This window comes from Odocoileus virginianus, chromosome 8 (genome assembly GCF_023699985.2).
Source record: "Odocoileus virginianus isolate 20LAN1187 ecotype Illinois chromosome 8, Ovbor_1.2, whole genome shotgun sequence".
Lineage (NCBI taxonomy): Eukaryota > Metazoa > Chordata > Mammalia > Artiodactyla > Cervidae > Odocoileus > Odocoileus virginianus.
The window spans coordinates 22,036,524-22,062,544 of NC_069681.1; the positions used below are offsets into that span (position 1 = coordinate 22,036,524).

Here is a 26,021-nt window from a genome sequence, read left to right on the forward strand (position 1 = left end):
GAAGTCAACTTCTTTGGTTCTTAGGTTTCTGGTCTGCAATATGGAGAAAATCAGCCCAGCTGTGCAAAGTCAGGTCGCTAAGCTTTCGGGTCTATGCAAATCCCCTTGCTGACCTTCTCAGATTGGTGCTTTTCTTGTCGATAATGACACTAGTTCTCTCATTTAACATCCATGTGACCTGTTTATGCGGACTATCCGCATTCTTTATTGCAAGGAAAACAGTTGCTTCCTCTCAAGGAAAAATAAGAGGTAGAAAATCATCCTGTCTTATAAATGGTTTGCACAGTAAGGAGAAACCATAAATCCAGAAGATAAAAATATAGACATTATGATTTTCAAACGATTTCTCATATTCAGATAAAATTTACTCAGTAATATATCTGGGTCCTAAGATAACATCATATTTCACCCTTTCAACTTGTGCTTTGCCTTAATTCATAGAGAATGAAGAGCTGTCTGATATTTTTAAAAAGCGAGATTAAAAAAAATAAAGCCATATAACTTCCTGGGATAAAAGGAACAGCTTCAAGTGTCTGGGGGCTTAGGAAGCATTTGGCATGGCTGGTATGCTACTTGGGGTGAGGAGATGGGGGAAAAGGGAAAACAGAAGGCATCAGCCAGGGACTTCCCTGGTGGTCCAGTGTCGAAAATTCTGAGCTCCCAGTACCGGGGGCCCAGGTTCAATCCCTGGTCAGGGAACTAGATCCCACATGCTACAACTAAGACCCAGTGCAGTCAAATAAATATAAATAAAACAGAAGGCAATAGCAGGTCACGTGTGCTATGCCAAGGGGTTGGAAGCTTACCCTAGAAGTTATCACATGACAAGTGGGTTCAGTTTCAAGAAGGGGAGAGATGTGATGAAATATGCATGTAAGGGGTCTGGAGGATGGATGCCCATGGCAGGTGGGCAAACTGGAAGCAGAGGGACTAGTTAGCAATCTCAGGAATGGAGGCCATACAGATATCGGACCTGGCTGGGTGCTTCCCCAGTGGCTCAGCAGTAAAGAATCCGCCTGCAATGCAGGAGTCGCAGGTTCAATCCCAGAGTTGGGAAGATCCACTGGAGGAGGGCATGGGGACCTACTTCAGTATTCTTGCCTGGAGAAATCCATGGACAGAGGGGCTTGACAGGCTACAATCCATGGGGTCACAAAGATTCGGACAAGACTGAAGTGACTTGGCAAGCACGTGAAGCTGGCTAGCACAAGATGGTAGCAGTTCTGATGGGTGAAAAAGACAGTAAACATATCACATTTGGAGGTATAAAGGAAACAGAATCAAGGATTTGGGGTGGAGAGTGGAAGGATTTGGGGTGGAGAGTGGAAGATAAAAGTCTAGTCATAGTAGAACTAGTCACCAAGATTAAAAATTCGGGAGGAGGGACTTCCCTGGTGGTCCAGTGGCTAAGAGTCCACATTCCTCATGCAGCGTCCCAATTTCAATCCCTGGTCAGGGAGCTGGATCCCACATGGCAGCAACTAAAGAACCCGCATGCAGCGACTAAGACTTGGTGCAGCCAAATAAATAAATAATAAAAAAAAAAAAAAAAAAAAGAATATAGGAGGAAAACCAGGTTAGAGCAACGACTACTGTTCTCTATTTTTTCCCTTGATTTGCATTGATTTCTTTCAGAAGCTAAGGTGCTAGGGCCATGGTGACTTATATGCCTATATTACTTTCCTTGTTTCAAGAGAAAAATAAGAAACAGACCCCTCACATAACTTGATTATCGGGTCCCCCACAATGATAACACAAGAGTTTAATGGAGTTTCTCTCTTCACAGAAATGTCGAGGGATATCATGTTTTGAAGACGGTAATGAAGTTGTCCTCAGAGAATTAATCAAACCTCTCCTGCTAATAGTTTATTTGTCCTCTCAGTACATTGAAGTAAGTTTGGTACATAGAGCTGTTAAGATGTGCTGACATTTTAAAGAACTTTATATGTTCTGGACCAGTGTCAGTTAAGGCAAGCAAGCTAGATGCGTTGGGAGCATAATGACCCCTTGGAAAGTGGGTTCAAATCTCAGTACGTCTTTCAACGCTGTTGGGTAGTGTGCATGCTTGCACGCTAAGTCACTTCAGTCATGTCAGACTCTTGTGACCCAGTGGACTGTAGTCAGCAAGGCTCCTTTGTCCATGGGGTTCTCCAGGCAAGACACTGGAGTGGGTGGTCATTTCCTTCTCCAGGGGATCTTCCCGACCAAACACACATCTCCTGTGGCTCCTTGCATCGGCAAGTGGATTCTTGACCACTGAGCCACCGGGGAAGCCCATTGTGTAGTGCAGATAGTATTTTACCAGTTTACTGAGCTAGGGACCACACACCACAGGTCCACAAAGTGTGAAATTGGCATCTATCCTCTCTACAATTTTCTTCTGTGCTTAGTGGATCACCTTGCAGGACTAAGAATGCGAAGCTTTTTAAAGCTTTCCCTGGAGGTGGGTGCAATCCTGAAAAATCACCCTTCTGAATAAGCGTGATTCTCAAACAATGACAGCAAAAGAAGATCGGGTTTCTTGTTGGCATTCTGACCACAGAGTTCCAGCTTCGTTGCATCCTCTCCCTGAGATTGTAAAGCAGACTGAAACACCCTCAGGGAAATGGAAGCTGAGATACATTTCAGCCCTATGAAGTGTAAAGAGAAAGCTATCCTTCTCTCGCAGTGTCAATATTCTGACTCTTCTGACTTTTAAGTACTGACTGGTAAAGCTCTACCAGTCGTTTGATTTCTTTCCCCAGGACTGAGTTTATTAACTCCATGGCTGCTGACCTGTTCTGTGATTTGGCTCATCCAGACACTGTAGTGGTCTACACGGTGATGAGACTGTCACAGCCCGAGGGGATGTGTGACAATGCACGTCAGTTTCTGGGCTGCCAACTCCCATGACTCAGTCTTCCTGACTCTTGGTGTGGCTTTTCCGGAACCTCAGGCAGCACTCTACTGTTTTGAAAGCACCACTGCATGTGGAGCCTGGTTTTATCAGTGGCTATCTTGTATTTCTTTGCCTATTTTCTTGAGGAAATCCTCTATAGATTGGGCCTGTCTTGTTCATCACGGCGTCCCTGGTGCCTTCAGGGCTGCAGGCTACTCAGGAAAGGTGCTACTAAGTGTTATGCGGTGTTGATGTATATATATACATACATATACATATCTATCTATATATATATAGAGAGAGTGACTGAAGGCAGGACAAATCCTTTCTCTCTTTCACTCCAGCACAGCATCTGGGGCATTAGAGATGCTCAGAAAACATTTCAAATAAGCAAATGTCTGAATATATGTTATTTCAGTCATCTGTCTCACTACATCAGAATGAAGACCTGTTTCTTAGGAAAAGGATGAAGTGATGCTTTATGTTTCTAGAAGTGTGAAGGGGAAAGTTTTATCCATAATTTTAAGTGCTTCGAATTGCTACAAATGGCCCAAAGAAAAGACGCTTTTTCAGTTTTAGCTACACTTTATAATCCTAGCATACATTATTATTGTGATTCTTTGTAGCACGATGCAGCTCACTAGTTTTATCAAATGATATTACTTGTATTCTTTACTGGATAATTTTGTATCTCTTGAGGTCAGTAGCAAGTTTCTTAACATTGTTTGAAGGAAGATTTAAAAGGCCAATGACGAAAAAAAAGGTATGTATATGACTGATAAACTAGAAATAAAGGGAGAGAAGAGATTCAAACGTCCGGTTCAGTAAGGCAGGATGAAGACCTGCTTCTTAGGGAAATCATAAAATTCATCAGCCTCCTGTGAAAGGTAACATCTACCTGTGCAGAGCAAGGAAGATATCCAGAGAACATGGTGGCCCTTCCCGACTTCTAATCTGAGATCTTCCTTCACTTAGTGACAAGTGTCGTAGAAAACCAAACTAACAAGTGTCACATTTCTACAATGACCAATTGCTTAACCAAAGGTCTCAGAAAACAGTACGTAAATTCCAAAATGCTTTTTAAACTTTTCATTCTAAAACAGTTAAAGAGATGCTGTTGTCTACCTAGTAATGGATTTTATGAAGCATATATTTTCAACAGACCACAGGTACATATATGTGCACTGTCTGGACTTAACTAAATAAACACTCAGATCTCTGTGATTTCACTGTAGTATTTCATAGATTCTCATCTCTCTTTACATCATGGAGCATGCAGGTCAGGCTTTAAAAGTTCTGTTTTCAGCTAAGCTGTACCTTCAGCTTATCAACATTTTCTTTGTGTTTTATGATTTAGACAAAAGGATACATTAAACCTCTGTTGCTGGTGAATAATTTGGAGTTTCTGATGCTGACACTAACATTTACTAAGAGATCTTTTCTAATGGTTCGATCTCTAGTGAAGTTTGTTGTTTTTTAATTGTAATATCTCTTTTAATAATAATTTCAAGCTTATTGAAATTGGGCTTATTAAAATCTGAAGTCTAGGATCTGAGAAGTTGCTTCTCACATTTCTGTGATTTTTAGCACTAACATGGAGCTCACCTGTGACTGAGATCTTGAGGTTTCTAATGTTTTCAGTGACCTGCTTCCAGGGATTTACTGATAATAAATCAGCAATATTTATCCTTCGATGTCTACAAGATGGTATTACATAACCAGCATTCTCTCTCCCATGTGGAAAAGATGGGAGTGAGGCAGATAGTATTACCAAGCAAAAGACAAAACAAACACAAGATGCCATTTATCCATAAGATCTTGACAAGACAGTTCAAATCCAGTCCTTCAGGTGGGAAAACCTTCCACTGGGCACTTTGCTAAACGATGTGGAAAAGCAATGCTTTACTTTGTGCAATTGAACTGCCAGACTCCACTCATATGTTCTCCTAATGATCCTGGAGGAATTTTAATTGATAAAGGTGAAACAAAATAATTCATGCACAAGTTAGCCTAATATCTGTAACTGCTGACATGTGAAGTATTCTAGGATCATCAAGTGCTGCATGCATAGAAAAGTATACAGCTTGTTTCATCTCTACTAGGATGCCTCATGCTATTTTTGAATATTACAGTGTAAAATATGCAAAATATAATATCTGTTAAGTATACATGCTGCCAGTACACTATGATGTGGGCAACATACCGATTGGTGCCTTGGACTCTGTGGTCAGCCTGGCAAATTCTTCTCCACTATTTGACCCTGAGCAGGTTACCTAGCCACTCAAAGATAATAAAACTGAGTATAACAGAACCATGCTCATAGTCTGTGTGTCTCTGTATTAAAGGAAATCATTCAAGTAAAAGGCTGAGCACATCTAAGCTACTGCTATCATATACAATAGTTATATATGACTATATATATGACTATATATGCAAGCTAAGTCGCTTCAGTCATGTCCGACACTCTGCTCCCCCCTGGACTGTAGGCCAGGCTCCTCTGTCCATGTGGATTCTCCAGACAAGAATACTGGGGTGGGTTGCCATGCCCTTGTCCAGGGGATCTTCCCGACCCAGGGATGTAACCCACGTCTCTCATTGGCACGTGGGTTCTTTACCACTAGTGCCACCCGGAAAGCCCCTATTAATGACTATATATTATAGTTACTGGGCTTCCCAGGTGGCTCAGTAGTAAAGAATCCACAATGTCAATGCAGGAGACATGGGTTGGTCCCTGGGTTGGGAAGATGTCCTAGAGAAGGAAATGGCAACCCACTCCAGTATCCTTTTTATAGTTATTATTATATAACATATATGCTATCTATGGAGACCTGAAAAACAAAGATATGAGTTGGCTTAACACTGCAAAAGTACGATCCTATTCAATATTGCAGCCTTAATATCTTAGAATCACTCTAGAAGACAACATAGCTGTTAGCTTACACTCCATGAATTTGAGAGCTTACTTCTGGGTGAACCATCCCCATGCCCTGGCACAGTTCCCTGTGCTCACTTTCTTGGGAGCCATAAGGTCATTCTTCAGTGTAAATTATAGAAAATGGTGAGCTGTTCTCATAGAGAACTCTGGAGCTTTTGCCTTTTCTGGTAATAGCGGTGAATGTTTTCATGCGACTGGCAGAAGAGATTCAAGTGGCTGCTTGCCAAGTTCGCGTGTATGCAGAGAAACAAAGCTCTGAATGCCTTCCCTGCTGTGAGCAGTACACTGTATCAACAGTTTCAAAAAGACTAGTTCCCAACAGCATTGTAGCGAGGTCCTTTAGAGCCGACGACCATACCAAGTGGAGTCAAAGGTACCCCCATTGCTAACGAACCCATCCCAGCAGCCTCAGACCCTTGCTCGCTTGCCTTTATTTTAATACCTGTCCCTGCACCCCAGCCCCTGTGGAGCTGTTCCCAATAAATAGCTGGCCTTCTAGGCTCTGTGTCCAGCCAGGTCCAGAATTAAGAAGAGAGGACTGGGGTTGGGGACCCTGTGGGTCCTCCCATCATCAAGCCTGGAAAGTCTCCCTTCTCTGGACCCTCCTAAATCATAGTTAGGGAATGACTCACTCATTCACATCCACAAACACTCTTTTTCTTTTTGCCCTCTCCCACTCATGAGTTTGTCAAAAATAAATTGATCCTGTAATTGCACAACTCCTCTCCTGAAACTGTTACAATTTGAAAAAATGTTATGAAGTGACCCTTTATCATAATATGGTTCATGTTTAACCCAAAGGAGGTACAAAATGAGGGAAGCAGACCCGAATATTTTAGTTTTTAGTTATTTTAAAAACAGGCAACACTTAAAACCAGTTTGTTTTAAAGGTCTAAAGGTGTATTTATTATCTGAGAACTACAATAAGGTACTTCATTTTGTACATTTGCTCAGTTTTCTTGCCGTTCCCTTCTCTAGTACTTTGGCTACCTGATGCAAAGAGTTGACTCATTAGAAAAGACTCCCCCCCCAAAAAAGAAAAGACCCCAATGGTGGGAATGATTGAAGACAGGAGGAGAAGGAGACCACAGAGGATGAGATGGTTGTATGGCATCACTGACATGAGTTTGAGCAAGCTCCGGGAGATGGTGAAGGACAAGAAAGCTTGGCATGCTGCAGTCCATGGGATTGCAAAGAGTCGGACACGACTGAGCAACTGAACTGAACTGAGCTGCATCTTCTGTCTCCATTTTACAGTTCCAAATGATCATTTATAAATTATTCCCCTTTAACTTTTTATGTACTTAGGTTTTTTTCCCCAGACAGATTTTAAGCTTTGTGAGATCTTGGCCTCCTTATTAAATGTCTCTATAGTCCCCACACATTACACTTAGTAAGTATACAATAAATATTGGCTGTGTTTGTAGTATGTGAGATTAAATATTTTTTTAAAAGGCAAGACATTTCATATATGTTTTCCTTTATCTTATTTTTGTTTTCAAAGAGTGTAATACCTACATCATTAAACTAGTATTCTTTCCATGTGGAAAAAGTGTATAATCTTTACTATTCAGCGCATTCTTGCAATGCCTCCCACAGGCTAGAACCTCATTAAACATCCATTAGCTTTCACTGAATCCTTAGCATTATCAACTATATTAAGCAATCTGTTAATGGCTTCAATGCATTAATATTCTGAGCAGTTAGAAACTCATTTTTCCATTTCTTGGTTTTTAATATTGTTCTAACTCAAGCATACTAAATACAGAATGTAACTTTGTCATCATTTCTCAGCCTTTTGGCTAAGATGAAGTACAGAATGTCACTTGATCAAGCTTTTAGTTTAACTGAGTTTGGCCATTCCTTGCATATCGACCTGGCATTATTTAACTGCTGAGGTGAAGGTGAAAGTTGCTCAGTCGTGTCCAACTCTTTGCGACTACATGGACTATACAGTCCATGGAATTCTCCAGTCCAGAATACTGGAGTGGGTAGCCTTTCCCTTCTCCAGGGAATCTTCCCAACCCAGGTCTCCTGCATTGCAGGTGGATCAGCTGAGCCACAAGGGAAGCCCTTACTTAACTGGAGTTTACCCAAATGCAAATAATAGTATTCAAGAATAAAAAGGATGGTGGCCAGGCCTGTCAGTTCAGTACAACGAATAAACCATATCTCACTCACACACCATGCCATGATGTATTTTTCTAGCACTAGAAATATTTTCTTCTCTATGGTACACCTGCTGTTGAGAAAGCTTTTCTAATGTCAGTAAGCTTTTGAATGGCACTCACTTGAGTTACATTTACCACGGGGTGCATCGTTCTACCTTTTACATGTCTCTAGTTTATATCTACCAGCGTGATAATTTCTCCAGGGTGGTCGAGGAAGCCAGCCACTATAGCTAAAACCCCTGCGGGTTGGCACACAAAAGCAGAAAATGGAGTCAGCTGAAATGTTCCTTAATTAATTTCCAAAGATTGACAGCAAAGATTAGTGAAATATTGCTAGCACTGACTTAATATACTCTTCCTAATGAACAAACTGGACTTTCCTGGTGGCTCAAATGGTAAAGCATCTGTCTAGAATGTAGGAGACCTGGGTTTGATCCCTGGGTCGGGAAGATCCCCTGGAGAAGGAAATGGCAACCCACTCCAGTACTATTACCTGGAAAACCCCATGGATGGAAGAGCCTGGTAGGCTACAGTCCATGGGGTCACAAAGAGTCAGACATGACTGAGTGATTGAACTGAACTGAATGAACAAATGTGTGTGTGTGTGTTAGTCGCTCAGTCATGTCCAACTCTTTGTGACCTCATGGACTGTAGCCGGTCAGGTTCCTGTATCCACGGGATTCTCCAGGCAAGAAGAGTGAAGTGGGTTGTCATTCCCTTCTCCAGGGTGTCTTCCCATCCCAAGGATCGAACCTGGGTCTCTTGTATTGCAGGTGGATTCTTTATCATCTGAGCTACCAGGGAAGCCTGGGAGAAGGATTATTTTATGGTATTTAGGTTTCCCTCATGAAGAAGAGTCAGAATAAACTCTCCTCCTTTTTGGAAGCCTGTTGGACTTAATTTCCCATATACGTATCACCTTCCTAGTTCTTCATTTAATAGAATCGTCTGCTAGTTTCTTGGTTAAACAAGTTCAAACACAGAGATTCAAGTTACAAAAAAGAAACTTTTACAATCAAAGCAAAACAAACAAAATAACAAATCATTTACTAAGACTGCTTTGATTCTTTGCCATGAAATTTTTAAAGTTTAATCACTTAACGGGACATGGCATTGTCAAAGAAACTGTACAAAGGAGAAAACACACAAAGGTGTGACTTTACCCTTCTAAAGCAGTGAATCAAGAAAGACAATGGATTGATGCAGCCAGCCTAGAGACTTAATCACACTATAAAGTCAAGCATAAGACAAATGTGCACATGAAAATTCGTTTACACTCTCACTCGTTCTGTTTAGAGGGCTTTGTCTCTAGAAGGTTTAGAGGGCTGGTCTGCCCGGTAGGAGAAATAATTTTTAGGTAAATTAGTACTTACCATCGTCTTTGTCGGGTTTGATTGTAACCTGAGTCCCTGGGAACTCTGATCCAATTCTCCCACCCATCGGCATGCTCAGGAGAACGTGGAATGTTTCCTCCTCTTCATACAAGGAGTCATCAATTATAACGACCCTACACATCCTCTCCCGCTCATCTTTGTCAAAGCGGATAACACTGGTGTGGTCCTCGGGCCGGGATATGTAATCAGAATAGGAGAGCACAGACGTAGGCACGGTTCCTCTTGCCGTTCCTGGAGGCAGGGAGGATCCAAAAGGGGCTTATAAAACATACTACAAGGGTATTTCCAGAAACGATTATTTTCATCTGTAGCATTTTCATGGTCCATCATATCTATGAACACTCCTGGAAATCACAATAGCGCCTCCATACTGTTCTAGCATCATGACTCATTTTCATAATGGTCTCCAACATATGACAAATATTACATTTCAAGTGTTTTCTCCTCTACTTCATGCCAGTGGTCTTTTTAAAGCAACACAATAATATAATATAATATAATATAATATAATATAATATAATATAATATAATGTAATATAATAGCTCCTATTCTTCAAATGCTTACGGTGTGCAGGCAAAGTGCCAAGTGATTTCCATGCATTGCCTCCTTATTACTCTTAACCAGTCTATTGGGTTTTACATGTTTGGTAACCGAGGTTTATAGAAGTCAAACCACTTGCTCTGGTACCCAGAGCTCAAGATTGATCCTGAAATTTGCATTTTGACCACCATAATTTACTGACTTTAAAGTCATATACATTAATGAAAATTTTAATGAGAGTCTGCCAAGGTGTTAACTGCATCTATGACCTTTTCTTTTATATGCTTAGAAAAAATGTACCTGTTTCCTAGAAAGGTGTTTAGAATACTAATGATATTATGTATTAATCTAAATTTTGTTACATAAAATCACCTTTCAGAGCAAGCTGACTCAATGAGCAAGACAAGTGTTTTTATACTTGGTTGCAATGAGTCTCAAACTAGTTTAAAATTAGTTTTCCTTGGGTATGCATTTCCTTGCCTCTTTTTTTGGTTGTTGTTTTTAACAGTAACCTCCTTCTACTTGAGCAGGCTTGAGTGGGGAAGGGGAACTTCAATTTCCTGCAGTCCCAAAGGCCTTGATTATTAGAGTAAGTAAACCAAGTAAATCAGAAATGTTTTCAATAAGCAGCAGAATCCTTCCAGACCCTCAAAGTTGCCATAGTGAAGGAGGATGTTTGCATGCAATTTTTTTCTTTTTGAAAATTGTACTAATAAAGTATAACCCTCATGGTTTAACGTTATAGCTCCGACATGTTAAGAGGCTTATATATATCTTTGCGGGGACATTTTATTTCATTTGCAAATTGAGCTACCTTGCCGTGTATAACAGATCACCATCAACTCCTGGCTCACGTCTCCACTTCTCCTGATGGGAATGAACAGTTCACCAACATCCTCTTCGATGGAGTATTCAGACTGGGGGATGAACACAGTTGATTCTAAGGAGAAAATACAATTGTTTTTGGCTGAGCTTCTTATATGTGAAACAATCTTGTGCAAATCAAAACTGCTCTTGTGACTGATCATTTCCCCTTGCATATTCTTTTATTTTTAAATTTTCATTCATGTATGATCTCAATTTTATTTACTTATTTGTTATACATCTCAGTTTTATTTACTCTTCTTCTTAATATCATTATGATTTTGGTTCATTGTTACCCTCCTGCGCTCTTCCCCTTCTTTATCATCATTATCATAATTGTTAGCCTGGAGATCTGCGATGACCTAGATGGGTAGGACAGGGGGAGGCGGGAAGAAGGCTCAAGAAGAAGGGGATATATGTATACTTATGGCTTATTTAGTTTTTTTTTAAATTGGGGTATAGTTAGGCTGGGCCGCTGTCAACTTCGGCTGCACAGTAAAGCGAATCAGCCATATGTGCACATACATCTCATTTTTAAAAAAAAATTTCCTTCCCATTTTGCTCAACACAGAGCACTGTGCTATACAGTCGGTTCTCACTAGTTACCTATTTTATACACAGCAGTGTATATATGTCAATCCAAACCTCCCAATTCATCATCAACCCTCCCCGCCCCACCCTCCCTGCATGCCCCTCCATATCTACATTTCTGTCTCTATTTCTGCTTTGCAAATAAGACCATCTTTACCATTTTCTAGCTTCCACATATATTCGTTGATATACCATATTTGCTTGTCTCTTTCTTCCTCTGTATGACAGTCTCCGTGTCTCTGCAGATGACCCAATTTCATTCCTTTTTATGGCTGAGTAATATTCCATTGTATATAGGCACCCCGCCCCTCCCTCTCCCCTCCTCACATACTCTTTCAGAAGAGAACAGTGTGAGGGGAAGGAGGGAAGAGAGGGGAGAAGAAACAGCTATAATGCCTGTAGGCTCGAGACCAGTGCATTCTTAACCCAGAAATAGAACACAACATTGCTTTTAACTCCAGTAACTGCTTTCTCCTCAATTAGTGAGTGCTGCTGACACACTTCCTTTAAATCCAACCTCATTCTCTTGGTGAAGATCACCATCTTCCAACGGAGCAGTTTGGTTTTTAGATGTAGAAGAGACCGTAGAAGTACTCTTGTCTCACCTCTCACTTTGATGAGGGAACTTAGACCCACAGAGTTGAAATTACTTGTCAAGAACTCTTACTGATCAAGTTCAGATTAAAATTCAGATCTTGTAATGTCCATTCTATTATTTTTTTTAACCCCACGTGTCCCTTCTAAATGATTAATGATTAAAAGTATAATTATGCATTGTTTGACATCTGGTGATTTTGTTTGCTGTTTCCTAAATAGCAGTCTTTGTAGAATTGATAAATCTATGTATTGACCATAAGGAACACATCTGTCATTTCCTTCCTCTCCTAGAGGAATAACCATAATACTGAGTATACAACATTATATTTATACAATACTGTAAGTCTCAATGATTCATTTTGTAAAGTAGAGGAGAGGTACAGTAAATAGTAAAAATGGCATAATGAAGTTGTTAAAAATTACAGTTCAATGTAAAACTGTCTATCCGTCATGTACTCAGTCAGGTCCAATTCTTTGTGACCCCATGGACTATAGTTGCCAGGCTCTTCTGTCCAGGGGATTTCCCAGACAAGAATACTAGAGTAGGTTGCTAGTTCCTTCTCCAGGGGATCTTCCTGACCCAGGGATTGAACCCATGTCTCTTGCATCTCCTGCATTGGCAAAGATTCTTTACCACCAGTGCCACCTGAGAAGCCCTGGTGGTTTCCCAATTCTCGCCCTCACCTTTGCAAATAGTCTTTTTATTCAAGTATTTTAAAATTGCTAATTCTGAATGTGCCTTTTGTTTTCTCCTGGGACTCCAGTATACAAGTTTAAAAAAGGGCACCATTAAAAAAAGCTGTGGATATAAGCTTTCACAACTAATTATTCATTTATCAAACGTTGATGGGGTGACTTCAACTTGCCAGACACTGAACTAAGCAGAGGCGATATGGAAGTAAAAAAATCCCTGGTCGCATGGAGTTTTCATTCTAGTTGGGAGTGAAGAAGAAAATACACCAATATTCAAGAAAATATATAGTATGTCGGGAGGTGATAAATGATATGGAGAAGATGAAGTGTGTTGAGGGTGTAGAGAGGGCTGGGGCATGTGTATGCCATGGCAGGTCCATATTAAACAGGAAAGCCTCTTTGATGGAGTCACATTTGAGCTGAGATTGTAAAGTGATAATGAAATACCCTGTGTGAGTAACTCAGAGAAGAGAATTCCAGGCAAAGGTATGAACAAGTGAAAAGGGCCCCGGGCCAGGTATATAAATGGTGGTGGTGGTTTAGTCACTAAGTGGAGTCCAACTCTGCGACCCCAAAGACTGTGGCCTGCCAGACTCCTCTGTCCATGGAATTTCCCAGGTAAGAATACTGTGGGGTGTTGCCATTTCCTTCTCCAGGGGATCTTTCTGACCCAGGGATTGAACCTGTGTCTCCCACAGCATTGCAGGCAGATTCTTAACCATGGAGCCACCACGGAAGCCCATACAAGGAACGGCCAGGATGCTAACGTGGTTTGAGTAAACTGGGCAAGGAGGACAGGACAGAACATGGGGCCAGTGAAGTGGTGATGAGATGGGTGGTAGGTGGATCCATGGAGCTTTCAGGACTAAAGTCCATTGGAAGCACTTTGGTATTACTCAGAGCAAGATACTATGGGAACAAAGATCACCCTATGGATGAAACAAGCAAAGGCGATTTATTCAGAGCTTTGCTATAGCAAGGGAGTCAGCCACCATTACTTATATTTGGCTGAGACCCAAAGCAGTCAGAGGAGGGGGAAAGTCTTATTGTGGAATAAAACTTATGGTTGCCAGTGGGGAAAGCTTGCGGGAGCAATACATTAAGAGTTTGGGATTAACAGATACACACTACTGTATACACCAAGAGACAAAGCAAGGGTGATACTGGAGAAACAGTTAAATGTGTGAGCTGGGCTCAGTCGTGTCCAACTCTGCAACCCCTTAGACTGTAGACTGCCAGGCTCCTCTGTCCATGGGATTTTTCATGCAAGAATACTGGAGTGGGTTGCCATTTCCTACTCTAGGGGATCTTCCTGACCCAGGGATCAAACCTGAGAGATGCATCTGAGATGCAGCTCTTATATCTCCTGTACCCTGCATCTGCAGGCAGATTCTTTATCACTGTGCCACCCGGGAAGCCCTTACTAAGTAACAGAGACACAGAAAAGAGTGACTGTGCGGTCATCCTCTGAGATGTAAGCAATGGTTATTTTCACATGGTAGGACCACAGGTGACTTTCATTTCTTTAAATCTCTGAATTCTTGACAAGGAACATGTGTTACCTTTATATCTTCAGATTGGTCTCACTATTCTTTGTTTTGAAAGATGAAGTCGAATAAAATGAATGTACTCTGTATTAGTCTATGTGACTAAACTGAAAGGAGTACTTTGATTCATCTAACAGGAACTTTATTTTTAGGTTTTGACTGTGCTGTAACTCAGGCAAAAAATGACTTCTGTTCTCAGAAATAAAACAGTTGTAACCACATTTGAAAGATGTCCTTCTCTCAACTATATTGAGCAGATTGAAAAAGAGAGACTGCTAAAAACAGGATAGAAAAAAATATCTCCTAAAACTCTTTGCTGTAATAGAACAAAGAAGGGAAAGAAAAATACAGTGCCTGGATGAAGGCACTGAGTGTCCATCATCTTTAAGAAGTTTGGAATATTCAAAAATGTCCCAGAAGATATTCTGGGACATCTTCAGGCTGCTCGCATGCCCCCAAACTAACCAACGCATGGCACTGAATGTGGAGTCTGCCATTGATAGTTGAACATCTATGGAAAGGATGGAAAGCTTTCTTACATTTCAACGTGTTTCTTTTTTTTTTTAAACTCCAAAACAGATAAATAGGCTAATTTAATAGGAACTTTAAAAAATAAGAATGAAAACATATCTAAGTCACATGGTAAGTGTGGTAAGTTTGCATTAGGATATCATGAGGTCCAAAAATTATTCTCAAGCACCATGGAAATATTTTGGTTAGAGTGAATCTTGGGGTAATCTTCATTCACATCATTAAATGCTTTTATTTTAGAAACTTTTGGAACATTTTCCATCACATGAAATAGTTTTATTTGGTAGCATTTTTTTTCTTATTGGCCTTTTGGTACCAGAAATGTATAAATGTGTGTGGTCCTCTGAACAAGTGTTTAGTAATTTTTTCTTTCTCTTAAGACAATGACCCATGCTTCACAGCAATAGAAGTCAAGAAGAAGAACTTTATCAAGCAAAACGCCTACACTGGTCCAGAAGCCCGAGAGGTAGTGAGGTGAAGGAGTGAATGAAAGAAGGTGTAAAATGTGTTGAGAATACTGCCTGGCACACGGCAAGTGCTTGATGAGTTTCAGTTATTATCACTATCAGTATCAGTTATGGGTAAGTAAAGAACTGGCAAAAGTTATAGTGTTAAATGGCTAATAAGTAAAAGCAGTTCCCAGCCTAAGACAAAGTAGAGATGCTGTTCTCCCCTTCTTGTTCCCATAAGGCACATTCTTTGTTATTCTACATCATTCTTTGTTCTAATACATCACACTCTGTTTCCATCACTTATATATAGATCTCTATTTCCCATTACTCCATATGCTCTTTGATTGAGGGGCTTTATCCTATTATCTTTGCATCCCCAATACAGAGTGCTGCAGTCAGCACCAGTGTGAGTTGGATACATTTTTAATACATGCAAAAACAGTGCCATAACATGTCCCAGAATTAATATGCAGCAAGAGAGCTTATAGACACAATGGTTCCTAGAGCTAGTGAATTTATAGGTGAAGAGTTATAAGAGAGAGTAGAAAGAAACAACTGAACTTTTGAAATGGTTAGGAAAGCAATCCTTTGTGGAAAGAAAAAAGATTGCTTAATCTGTGAATATGAAATCTGACATTATATTTATGATAAGAGAAATAACAACCACATTTGTGTTGTGCTTCTTGTTTTTACGGAACTCTTTCATAAGAATGTGGCAAGAGTGTAATTTTTCTTTTTTGTTCATCGGGAAGCAAAACATTAATGAAAGCTGTTTGACTTGATTAAGGTCAGACAACTAGAGATGGTAGAGTTGGGAATCAAAGTCAGGTCTTGTCATTTCAAGACCACTGGTCAAAAAAAAAAAAAAAAAAAAGACCACTGGTCTTTGACAAGACATGGAACATACCAGGAATTTGCTGTAGCAGAACATTTGTGAGTCATCATAGGAATGATCATGGCCTGGAATGAATGGGGCTGAACTTCATCCTGAAAATGCCAAGACAGCTTAGATGACCATTACATAAGATGAAATTATGGCAAGTTTTTATTTGGTAGCCTTTAAGATTATATAAAGAGTATGCATGTGTGTGTGTGTTTGTGTGTATTTGTTATTAAAATCCCACTTCTCAGACCTAATATGAGTAGAGAGTATTCTGTGTTACACTGGGCTTATAAATAGGAAAGCACATGAATTTCAGTGTCTTATTCCTTAAGCTCAAGTATGGCAATTATACCAATGGGCAAATACCAAGCAATGGCTTCAAACAAGCTCTAACTAATGGGCCAGTTTATATGTAGTAAAGCTGTCATAGACTTGTTCCAAAGAGAGAAGCTTTATTATGCTAGCTTACCCAAAGCTTACCCAAAACTCAGGACTAAAAGAAAATTTAATTGTTTATTCCTAGATAATGAAGATAAAATTAAATGTAATTAAATTGTTAACTGTTCTTTAATGGAAATGATAAACATAACTGAACTTCATTTTCAACTAAGGACAAAGATGTTAAACAAACAGAGCCAGAGCTCCGGATCTCCTATCCTCTCTCCTTAATTATGCTCCGTTGTTAAACCCAGAGATTTCCACACATGTCTCCATTTCATGTACTCAGTAGATTGTATCTTCACAGAACATTTAAGAGTTTTCTGGCTGATGAAATAAAGTAGGCTGGCAGTTTAAAAGAAAGTCACGTCTGTCTTCTGACAGGATTTCAGCTTTAGCGGAGTCTCTCCAAGTTTTGTATAAATGCCAGCCCTCAAAAAGCCAATTCAACATTTTCTTTTTCTTCTTGGCTGCACTGAGACAAGTCAGGACTGTAGGAGTGTGACAGGGGAAGGGAAGGTCAAATTACACTCAAAAGCAGGGAGGTTCATTTTAACCAACATCAGCCAAGGCTGTGCAACGACAAGAAAATGTGATCTCATAGAAATTAGGAGCAATGATTCAAGACATTTTTCACCAAAGAGCGGGGGTGGGTTGGCGGTTATGTAAGAAATATGGAAACATACAGCAGGATGAGAAGTTTTGACTGATGAAGATATGAAGAAATTTGAATAATTAAGTGTTATATGGAGAACAAATTAATCCCCAAACCACCTAATCCTTAAAGTATTTGTTTAAACGACATTTAAAAGACTTTAAAAAGTCCCTGATGCTGGGAAAGATTGAGGGCAGAAGGCGAAGAGGGCATCAGAGGATGAGATGGCTGGATGGCATCACCAATGCAACGAACATGAACTTGGGCAAACTCTGGGAGATAGTGAAGGACACGGAGGCCTGGTGTGCTGCGGTCCACAGGGTCGCAAAGAGCTGGACACGACTGAGTGATTAAACAACAACAACAACAACAAAGTCATGAAATAATTCTAGAAAAATGAGATCAGTGATGTTGGTTCTAAAGGATAGAATGATAATGAGAAAGAACATGTTGATAATCCTATGCATACTCGTAGTTAACTGACTTAAAAAAAGTAGAGCTTCTCTTCTTTCATTTTTGAGTTCCCTAATCCAGCAGCGTATCTAAGAATGCTGAACCATTCATCGAGAAAAGTCTGCGCTATGGAAATCCAAACAGTACATGTAAACACCTCCTTCGCAAAGTGCTTTGTCATAAAAATCCAACAGCGACAACACGAGTGAGGTGACGGTTGCTCTTACCATCTCCGGGGTCTACGATCTCCACTGTGGTCACTGCGGGGAACTCCAGGGCAGCCAGCACAGGCTCTGAGAGAACCACCTGGAAGGTCTCAGACTGCTCGTGTTCCCCGTCGCTCAGAATCCGCACTCTCCACGTGGCCCGGCTCTGGCCTGGGTTGAACTGCACTTGTTTCTGTGCTTTGCCCTTGAAGTCCTTGTCTTTCTTTGCAGTCCCATCTCTTGTGCCAATACCTTCACAAAAACACAACATCCGTAGTTTCATTTTCAGTTGGGTTATTAAGGTTTTCCTTGTTAACGTTCTGTGTTACAATATCCTGCAGTGCAAAGTAAAGCCTGCTTTGATTCCATGAAACGGATAATTTCAAGTGTCTTGCTGTAGGTATTAACAGTCCATGATTTCTGTTCTACTGTGGCCCCAGTATGGTTCTTTCACATATTCTTTTTAAAAAAATATTTATTTGGCTGCTCCAGGTCTTAGTTGTGGCAAACAGGAATTTTAGTTGAGGTATGTGGATCTAGTTCCCTGACTAGGGATTGAACCCAGGCCCCCTGCAGGGGAAGCACAGAGTCTTAGCCACTGGACCCCTAGGGAAGTCCCTCTGTCATATATTTTTGAGTTAAGTTTGTATTAGAACTGCTTATAAAGTGAGATAGAGGAAACTGATGCTCATGCTCTGAAACAGTCTTACACCCACAAATTCATATAATCTAAAAACTCTTCACACTTACTTTTTTGCATGAGTTGTACTGTATGTGTCATATTTTTAAAACTTGAGAAAAATTCTCTAACTAGAAAATATAAGCCAACAAGAGACTCTGTGAGTCAGTGAATTCTTTGATAATCTGAGCTGTAAATGACCAAGCATAATAATAAACATTTACAATATTCACTCAACATTAGAACCCTTAAAAAATCTGATTCACTGTTTGTCAACATGACTATTGCCAGGTTTTTCTTTGTGGAGCACTCCAGAATTCCATGAAGCCAAGTGAACAGAACTGGAGAGCTAAATATATATGACTTTTGTGAGCAGTATGTTTGGCTTACTCTGTGGGTTCACTCAAGGTCAATTTCCACTAGCTGGGAAGGTTGAAGGATCTCTGAGTCTCCAAGAACATTATGAGAAGATCTTTATTTGCCATTACTATGCCACATACTTAAATAATAAAATATATTATCTATAAAGCAATGAATAAGAGTCAACAAATTCAACATCACAGAAAAATTACAAAATTACAGTTAGTACTTGTTCTATCTTTGGGCACTGAATTAGAATCTCTTAATGATTCAAGTTAATAGAATAATTTTCAAATATATTCCTTTAAAGACTGTCCATTTTCAGAAAAGTTGGTAGAAAGACAGATTTAAAAGAAGAAAAATAAAATTTTGAGCCTACTGGAATTAAAAAGTCTGAAAATAAATTCTTTGCATCACTTCTCACTTAATTGAAAAAATTATCTTGTTTCCAGAAAAAAAATGTCCCTTTGTTCTTCAAACTAGAAATGAAACTGGACCAAGTAAGATTTGTTCAACCACCAATATACATAGAGCGCCTACTATGCATGAGACAAAACAGATAAAACCTCTGCCCCTGTGGTGCTTATGTAAGAACAATTTGAATAATATTTCTTCATCTGAATATATCACTTCTTATAGATCTCAGAAATATTGCCTATCATTCAATAAGAGGTAAAGCATAATTTATTGAATGGCAACAAAAAAGAGGCACAGAACCAGGAATTTCAGCACTACATATCTTGTTGAGCATTTCAGGCTTCCTGTTAGCTCTCTGGTTCCTAGAACACACAAAGTGGCTGTCAACACTTCTTAGATCCACCAGAATTTACTGCCAAGGTGATGATGAAAGGAATCATTCTCTTTGAGGTTCCAGCACACACGCGGCTCATTGACCCATTTATTCCCAGTGGTACGACCAGCAAAAGAATCTATTATTTCACCTCTGATAGCTACTGCCCACTTTCCTGTTTTGTTTTGTTTCATCAGCAATGCATTATTTCCCCAGAGATTCAAAAGGCAGTGAAAAACCAGAAGGATTCTGTATAGCACAAGGAATGTCCACTAGTTCCAACTAGTCATCCTTCTAATTGATAATTAAGTCATCCAACCTAATAAAAAATAAATTGCAAAAGCAAATCTCAGTTGTTGCTGCCAAAAACACCCAGAACTTTTCTGGTGGATTTTATAAGAGATTTTCAATTGGATGTGAAGTATAAACAGACAATATCTTTGATTTATCAAATGAAGAGAAATAGATTTCTATTTTGTGGAAAAGATTGTCATCTTAAACTGTTTGACATGTTTCTCAAACATGAGAAAACAATGAAAGGCATGTCATCTTTTTTAAAAGGTTGACTAAGAGCCAGATGGAATATTTAACTTGCTTGGAGTAAAAATAAAGATTCCCTTTTCATAATTAACACATAGGATCCACTCTAAACACAGGGCTAGTCTACCTTGTTACTTAAAGTGTGGTCCATGGGTCAGCAGCTTGAACAAGATCTGGGCACTCGTTAGAAATTCAGAATTTGAAGCCATACCCCAAACTTACTTAATCAGAATCATTTTAACAAGATTCCCCATGTAATGTGCATAAGACTCACATGGGTGGGTAGAAACATACTAAATACATCATACCTCCCTGAGGCCCTACACAGACGTGCCTAACTTTAATAAAGGATGAAGAAATAGTGTACAGATTGTAGAGGAGATGGTCCACACTTGAATGCAATAGACAAAACAGTCACATAGTCAATGTTCAAAAATTTTGCTCCTACTTGGAGACACAAATACTCAGCTGGCAAACCATACCTATTACAGAAATATTATTATATGGGGCAAGAATAATTCTGGAAAGTAAAAGCTTACAAATTAGGCTTAAGTTGATGTTTCTTTTTTCCAAAGATAATTATTAAAGAAAACATATTACACTGATTTACTGAATAAAGTTATAATTGCATCTCTTCCTGTGGTGTGGAAAAATGGCATGGAGGTTAAGTAAGGCACTTTGGGCTTCCCAGGTGGCGCTAGTGGTAAAGAACCTGCCTGTCAATGCAGGAGATGTAAGAAACACAGGTTCGATCCCTGGGGCAAGAAGATCCCCTGGACAAGGGCATGGCAACCCACTCCAATATTCTTGTCTGGGAAATCCCATGGACAGAGGAGCCTGGTGGGCTACAGTCCATGGGGCCACAAAGATCAGACACGACTGAAGTGACTTAGCACGCACTTTGGAATGAGAGGTTAGATTTCAGTCCTTCCTCAGCCACACAGAGGCTATGGGATCATGGGAAGGATTTAAGAAGCCCTACAGGGTGGTAATTAAGACAGTCAGGCTTGGAACCAAATCTCACCGCTGCCCCATAGTAGCTGTGTAACTTTGAGAACATGGTAACACTTCTGTTTCCTTACCTGTATAATGGAGGATGTAACGACCCTCTTCTAGTGGGGCTGACAATGTAAGGTATTCAGAACTAGGCCTGGCCCATAATAATAACTCAATAACTCATTACAGGAAACTCCCAGGGGGCTCAGTGGTAAAGAATCCACCTGCCACTTCAGTCCTTGGGTTGGGAAGAGGCCCTGGAGAAGGAAATGGCAACCCACTCCAATATTCTTGCCTGGGAAATCCCATGGACAGAGGAGGCTAGTGGGCTATAGTCCATGGGGTTCCAAAAGAATCAGACATGACTTAGTGACTAAACAACATTATAATTATAGTATTACCTCATAGTCAATTTTCTAACACAGTGTCTAGCACTTACCAAGCCCTCAGGAAAATACTAGTTGAGTTAGGGAATAAAGGATTGTAAAGTGTAAAAAGCGATGGGTAAAGTACTTAACATGCTTAGCTGAATAGCTTGTATTAGGTAAATGTTTGATAAATGGAAGCAATTATATGTTTGAAATTGAATTTCTTTTGTGAAATGCAAATACAGATTTAATTTATTACTTAGTTATTATGGTTATAAAATGAACAATTATCTCTGGGAAAATATATGTATAAAAGTCATGATTTATTAACTGTGTGCCTGTAGGTAAGTAACATCCTGTCTTTAGCTATAATGCATGCGTGTTCAGCTTCTCAGTTGTGTCTGCCTCTTTGTGACCCCATGGACTGTAGCCCACCAGGCTCCTCTGTCCATGAGATTCTCTAGGCAAGAATACTGGAATTGGCCATTTCCTCCTCCGGGGGGATCTTCCCTATCCAGAGATCAAACCCGAGTCTCCTGCATTGGCAAGTAGATTCTTTATCACCGAGTTGCCTGGGAAGCCCCATTAGCTATAATAAAACTATCCAATTCTAAATGTCCATACATGAAATTGGAGGTTGTAGGGGAACAGTCATACGAAAAAATATCCATTGTAGAACTTCTATGGGATCACCCTTCACATTAATCTGACTTTTCCATTCCAGTCCTAATGTAAATTCTATTATCATCTTCAATGATTGATGAGTGAGGGCCATGCACAGAAGTCTTTCCAACTTTCCATCACCCCGGTTACTGAGTAACCTGATGAGGTTAGCCTGGTAGAGCTATAGAGCCTTTATAGGATTGTGAGTGATTTCCATACTAGAAGGAAATACTGGTTCATTGAAAAAAAATAACTGCAGGAGGAAAAAAAGAGCACTCATTCCATATTTTAGCATCCAGCTTAAAAGTACAACAGAGAGAAAAATCTGAAAAAATAGGTTTTTAAAAAAAAATATTTTGTTTGATGTGGGCCATTTTTAAAGTGTTTATTGAGTTTGTAATAACATTGCTTCTGCTTTACGTTTGGTATTTTGGCTGCAAGGCACATGAGATTTCAGCTCCCCGACCAGAGATCGATCCACACCCTCTGCACTGGGCAGTGAAGTCTTAACCACCGGACCTTGAGGGAAGTCCCTGAAAAGATAGTTGAAAAAATATTTTTCAACTATTAACTTTCCCATTCCTATCAAGTGACTAAGTGAGTGAATAATTAAATTCACACACTAGGAATGGGAATTTAGGTAACATGCAAATAGATGAAAACTTGCTGAAGAATCGCTAAGATGCTCTATTTTTCAGTTACTATTTTCCCTGCAACTTCTCTGCTCTATTTTCAAGTACAAAGCAGAGTTAAGGCACATCTCTCACTGACTATGTAAGACAGAATCAATCAGATTTCTGATCTGAAGGTCACATTGCATTTGCACGGAAACAGCATAGTTCTTTGAGGGCAATAAGAGCATTCACTGTGCTCTAGAAGGTTAAACACAGGCTGGACATGACTGTCTATAAAGAGGCATGTGGGGGATGGGCCTAAGGGTCGACCAGTTCTCCTGAAGCTAGAACAATCTTGAGGAACTGGTGAAGCAGGGTGTGAAAAACACTCCTCTAAAATTAAAACAACAGAAAGCATTTTTGAAATGAGGGGTAATTAATATACTGCAGCCAGGCAATAGGAGTAATCACGGCAGGCGGGTGGGGACAGAGGTCCTGGCAAAAGCTTGGGGTGTGGAATGTGTACGTGTGGGCTTGTGTGTGTGTGTGTGTGTGTGTGTGTGTGTCTGTGTGTGTGCACATGCATTGATATGGTTCTACTGTTTCAGGTTTTTTAATTTTGTGGACCAGTAAAATTTCAAATAATCATTTTGGAAACAAACACAGGGTTATCAGCTTTTTTATTTTGCCAACATTTCCCTAGATTCTTACTTTAGTTGATACTCTCAATGAAAGCTATTTCACCCCATGAAAACTCTGTGAGCCTAGATGTCTGTATAACATTGCTGTTCTTGTTTAGTCACTAAATCATGTCTGACTCTTTTGTGACCCCATGGACTATAGCCTGCCAGACTCCTCTGTCCATGGGATTCTCCAGGAAAGAATACTGGAGTGGGTTGCCATTTTCTTTTCCAAGGGATCTTCCCCAGCTAGGGATTGAACCTGTATCTCTTGCATTAGCACGTGTGAGTTTTCACCACTGAGAGACCAGAGAAGCCCCTATATAACATAGGCTACCAACAAATAATATAATTGCCTGGGGTGCAATCACTTTTCACTAAGATGCCAAATATTTTGTGCCGACAAAATGGCTGCTTAAAATTACAAATATACCTACTTTTCTCTATTTTACGCTTACATGAAAATAAGCGTGAGATGAGAGCTCATAAAAAAAGTTTACGCATGTGTTTCTGACTCTCAGTTTTACATAAAGGGGTAAAGCAGCAAAAAGTGATGGATATTTAACACCTTTCTGTTGATTCTGAAGAAAAGTCACAATATATATCTTTTATGTAGCACTTTTATGTAGTGTTAGGATTCTTGAAAATTTTAGCGACCTGCCAGAACATTTGAATGCAACAGATAGTAAATTATGCTTCAATGCCTAACAGGTCACTAAGTAGGTTTTTTGTTTACTTATTATCAAACTAGCTTTAATAATTTGATATTTCAGCAGACATTTATCTTATAAATTACAGATTTGCTTGAGCCTATCCTAAGATTTTGGAAAAGGAAATGGGAACCCACTCCAGTATTCTTGCCTGGGAAATCCCGTGGACAGAGGAACCTGGCAGGCTACAGTCTATGGGGTTGCAAAGAGTTGGACATGACTGAGCGACTAAACAACCTTCTAAGATCTAGTGACATTTAAATTATTTTCACGTATGAGCAATTATTGACATTTTGTTGTTAATTTATACCAGGGTAACATCATATGTAGGTAGAAATTTTGAAGAGATATATATTTTGATTACATATTCCTTATTTTTCAGCCTTTGTTTCTTTGATTTAGCATCAACACAAAACTTTTGGCATGTTTCATTAGCAGTTTAAAGAGCCTTTAATTGTCAGTCTCTCCCTAAGCTTTAAACCTAGACCAGAAAAATGAAACATTTTTTAATTATTGTAAAATCATGAACTTTTGATAGAAAAAGGGATATGGGGATAGAAGTGCAAATTAAACTTACTTATAAAGGAAGTCTCTCCCAAAAAACCTCTACGCTTAAGCACGATATCTAGAAATTTGGAGTCCTCATTGATCAAGTAATATTCCTTTTCAAAGGAGATCCATGCCCAATTCAGACGAAAATGCTGCTTGGTTAATTTGTTTCCACCTGGAAAACAAAAATGTAAAGCCTCAGATTAGTGCTCTCTTTAATGAATGTAACCTTAGACATTCCAAAGACAACTCAATGACGTAACATTAGGAATCCCTCAAGTTACTTGGCTTGATTCACAATCTAGAATATATCCAAGGAAAACCAGCTTACTGTCCACCAACTGTCATGAAGACACACAATAGCTGACATAAATCTTCACAAAATGCCTTAGTCTTTAGCAGGGGAAATGGATTACTAGGAAGGAGCCCAGGACTACGAAAAGCAATTCTGTTTCATCACAAAATCAAATATTCAAGCTGAAGGATGATTCACTTCCCACAAGGTGCCGCTAGAGAGCAAGTTTTACCAAAAAGAAAGCCGCAAGTCGTTTTTGTGGTGTTACACACACACACAGCTTCGCAAATAGCTTTTTCTGGTTCACTGAGCAATTGGGTGGAAGGCTTTAATTATAACCACTTAAGGAAAAACAAATATCCCTTCTCCGCCTCCCTTCCCCACTAGAGTCCACTCCATTCCTTAGAGCAAACAGACAGCTCCTTTCATTGATTTCATTCTACTCTGAAGATAAGGCTTTCTCCTCCCACCATCCCCCCAAAATGGAGCTGGCTTCCTTTTCGGGGAAAATAAACCTTGTGTGTGATCTCTATAATGTGAAAGCTGCTCTGCTAGGTAAAAGAAAAGAGACGTGGTTATCAGCTGATCACTATGCATGTATCCTTCTATTTCCTTTGATCTACACCAATTATTTCAGAGTAAGGTGAGGTTTATAAACAAAGGCATCAATAATTGCTTTTAAGTCTTTCTGTAAGAGGGTGGGAAAAGGCCCAAATACTAAACACAGCTAGAGGCGCAATTTTAATTCCAGTTTCTTTCCTTCTGAGTTCACACAGGGCTATGCTAGAGAGAAAGAAATGAGACAGGAAAACATCAAGGCTTTAATAGACTGAGGGCAAAAAAATCTGCACACGGAGAAACATGGCGAGTGAACAAACACATGAAACAAATGTTCATCTTCGCTGGAAAATTTTATTTTTTCATTGCAGCATCTTTGAGCTTTGAATT

General features: G+C 39.7%; 1 protein-coding gene across 1 annotated transcript in view; it reads right to left on the minus strand.

Annotated features, from left to right (window-relative positions):
- Nucleotides 1–26,021, minus strand: part of FREM2 (FRAS1 related extracellular matrix 2) — a 157,956-nt gene that overhangs the window by 60,639 nt on the left and 71,296 nt on the right. The window contains exons 3-6 of the mRNA XM_070471311.1: nt 24,807–24,953; nt 17,851–18,081; nt 10,734–10,859; nt 9,358–9,609 (exon numbers count right to left, since the gene is read on the minus strand). Of these exons, the coding sequence (XP_070327412.1) occupies nt 9,358–9,609; nt 10,734–10,859; nt 17,851–18,081; nt 24,807–24,953 (756 nt within the window). The remainder of the gene's footprint in view (nt 1–9,357; nt 9,610–10,733; nt 10,860–17,850; nt 18,082–24,806; nt 24,954–26,021) is intronic.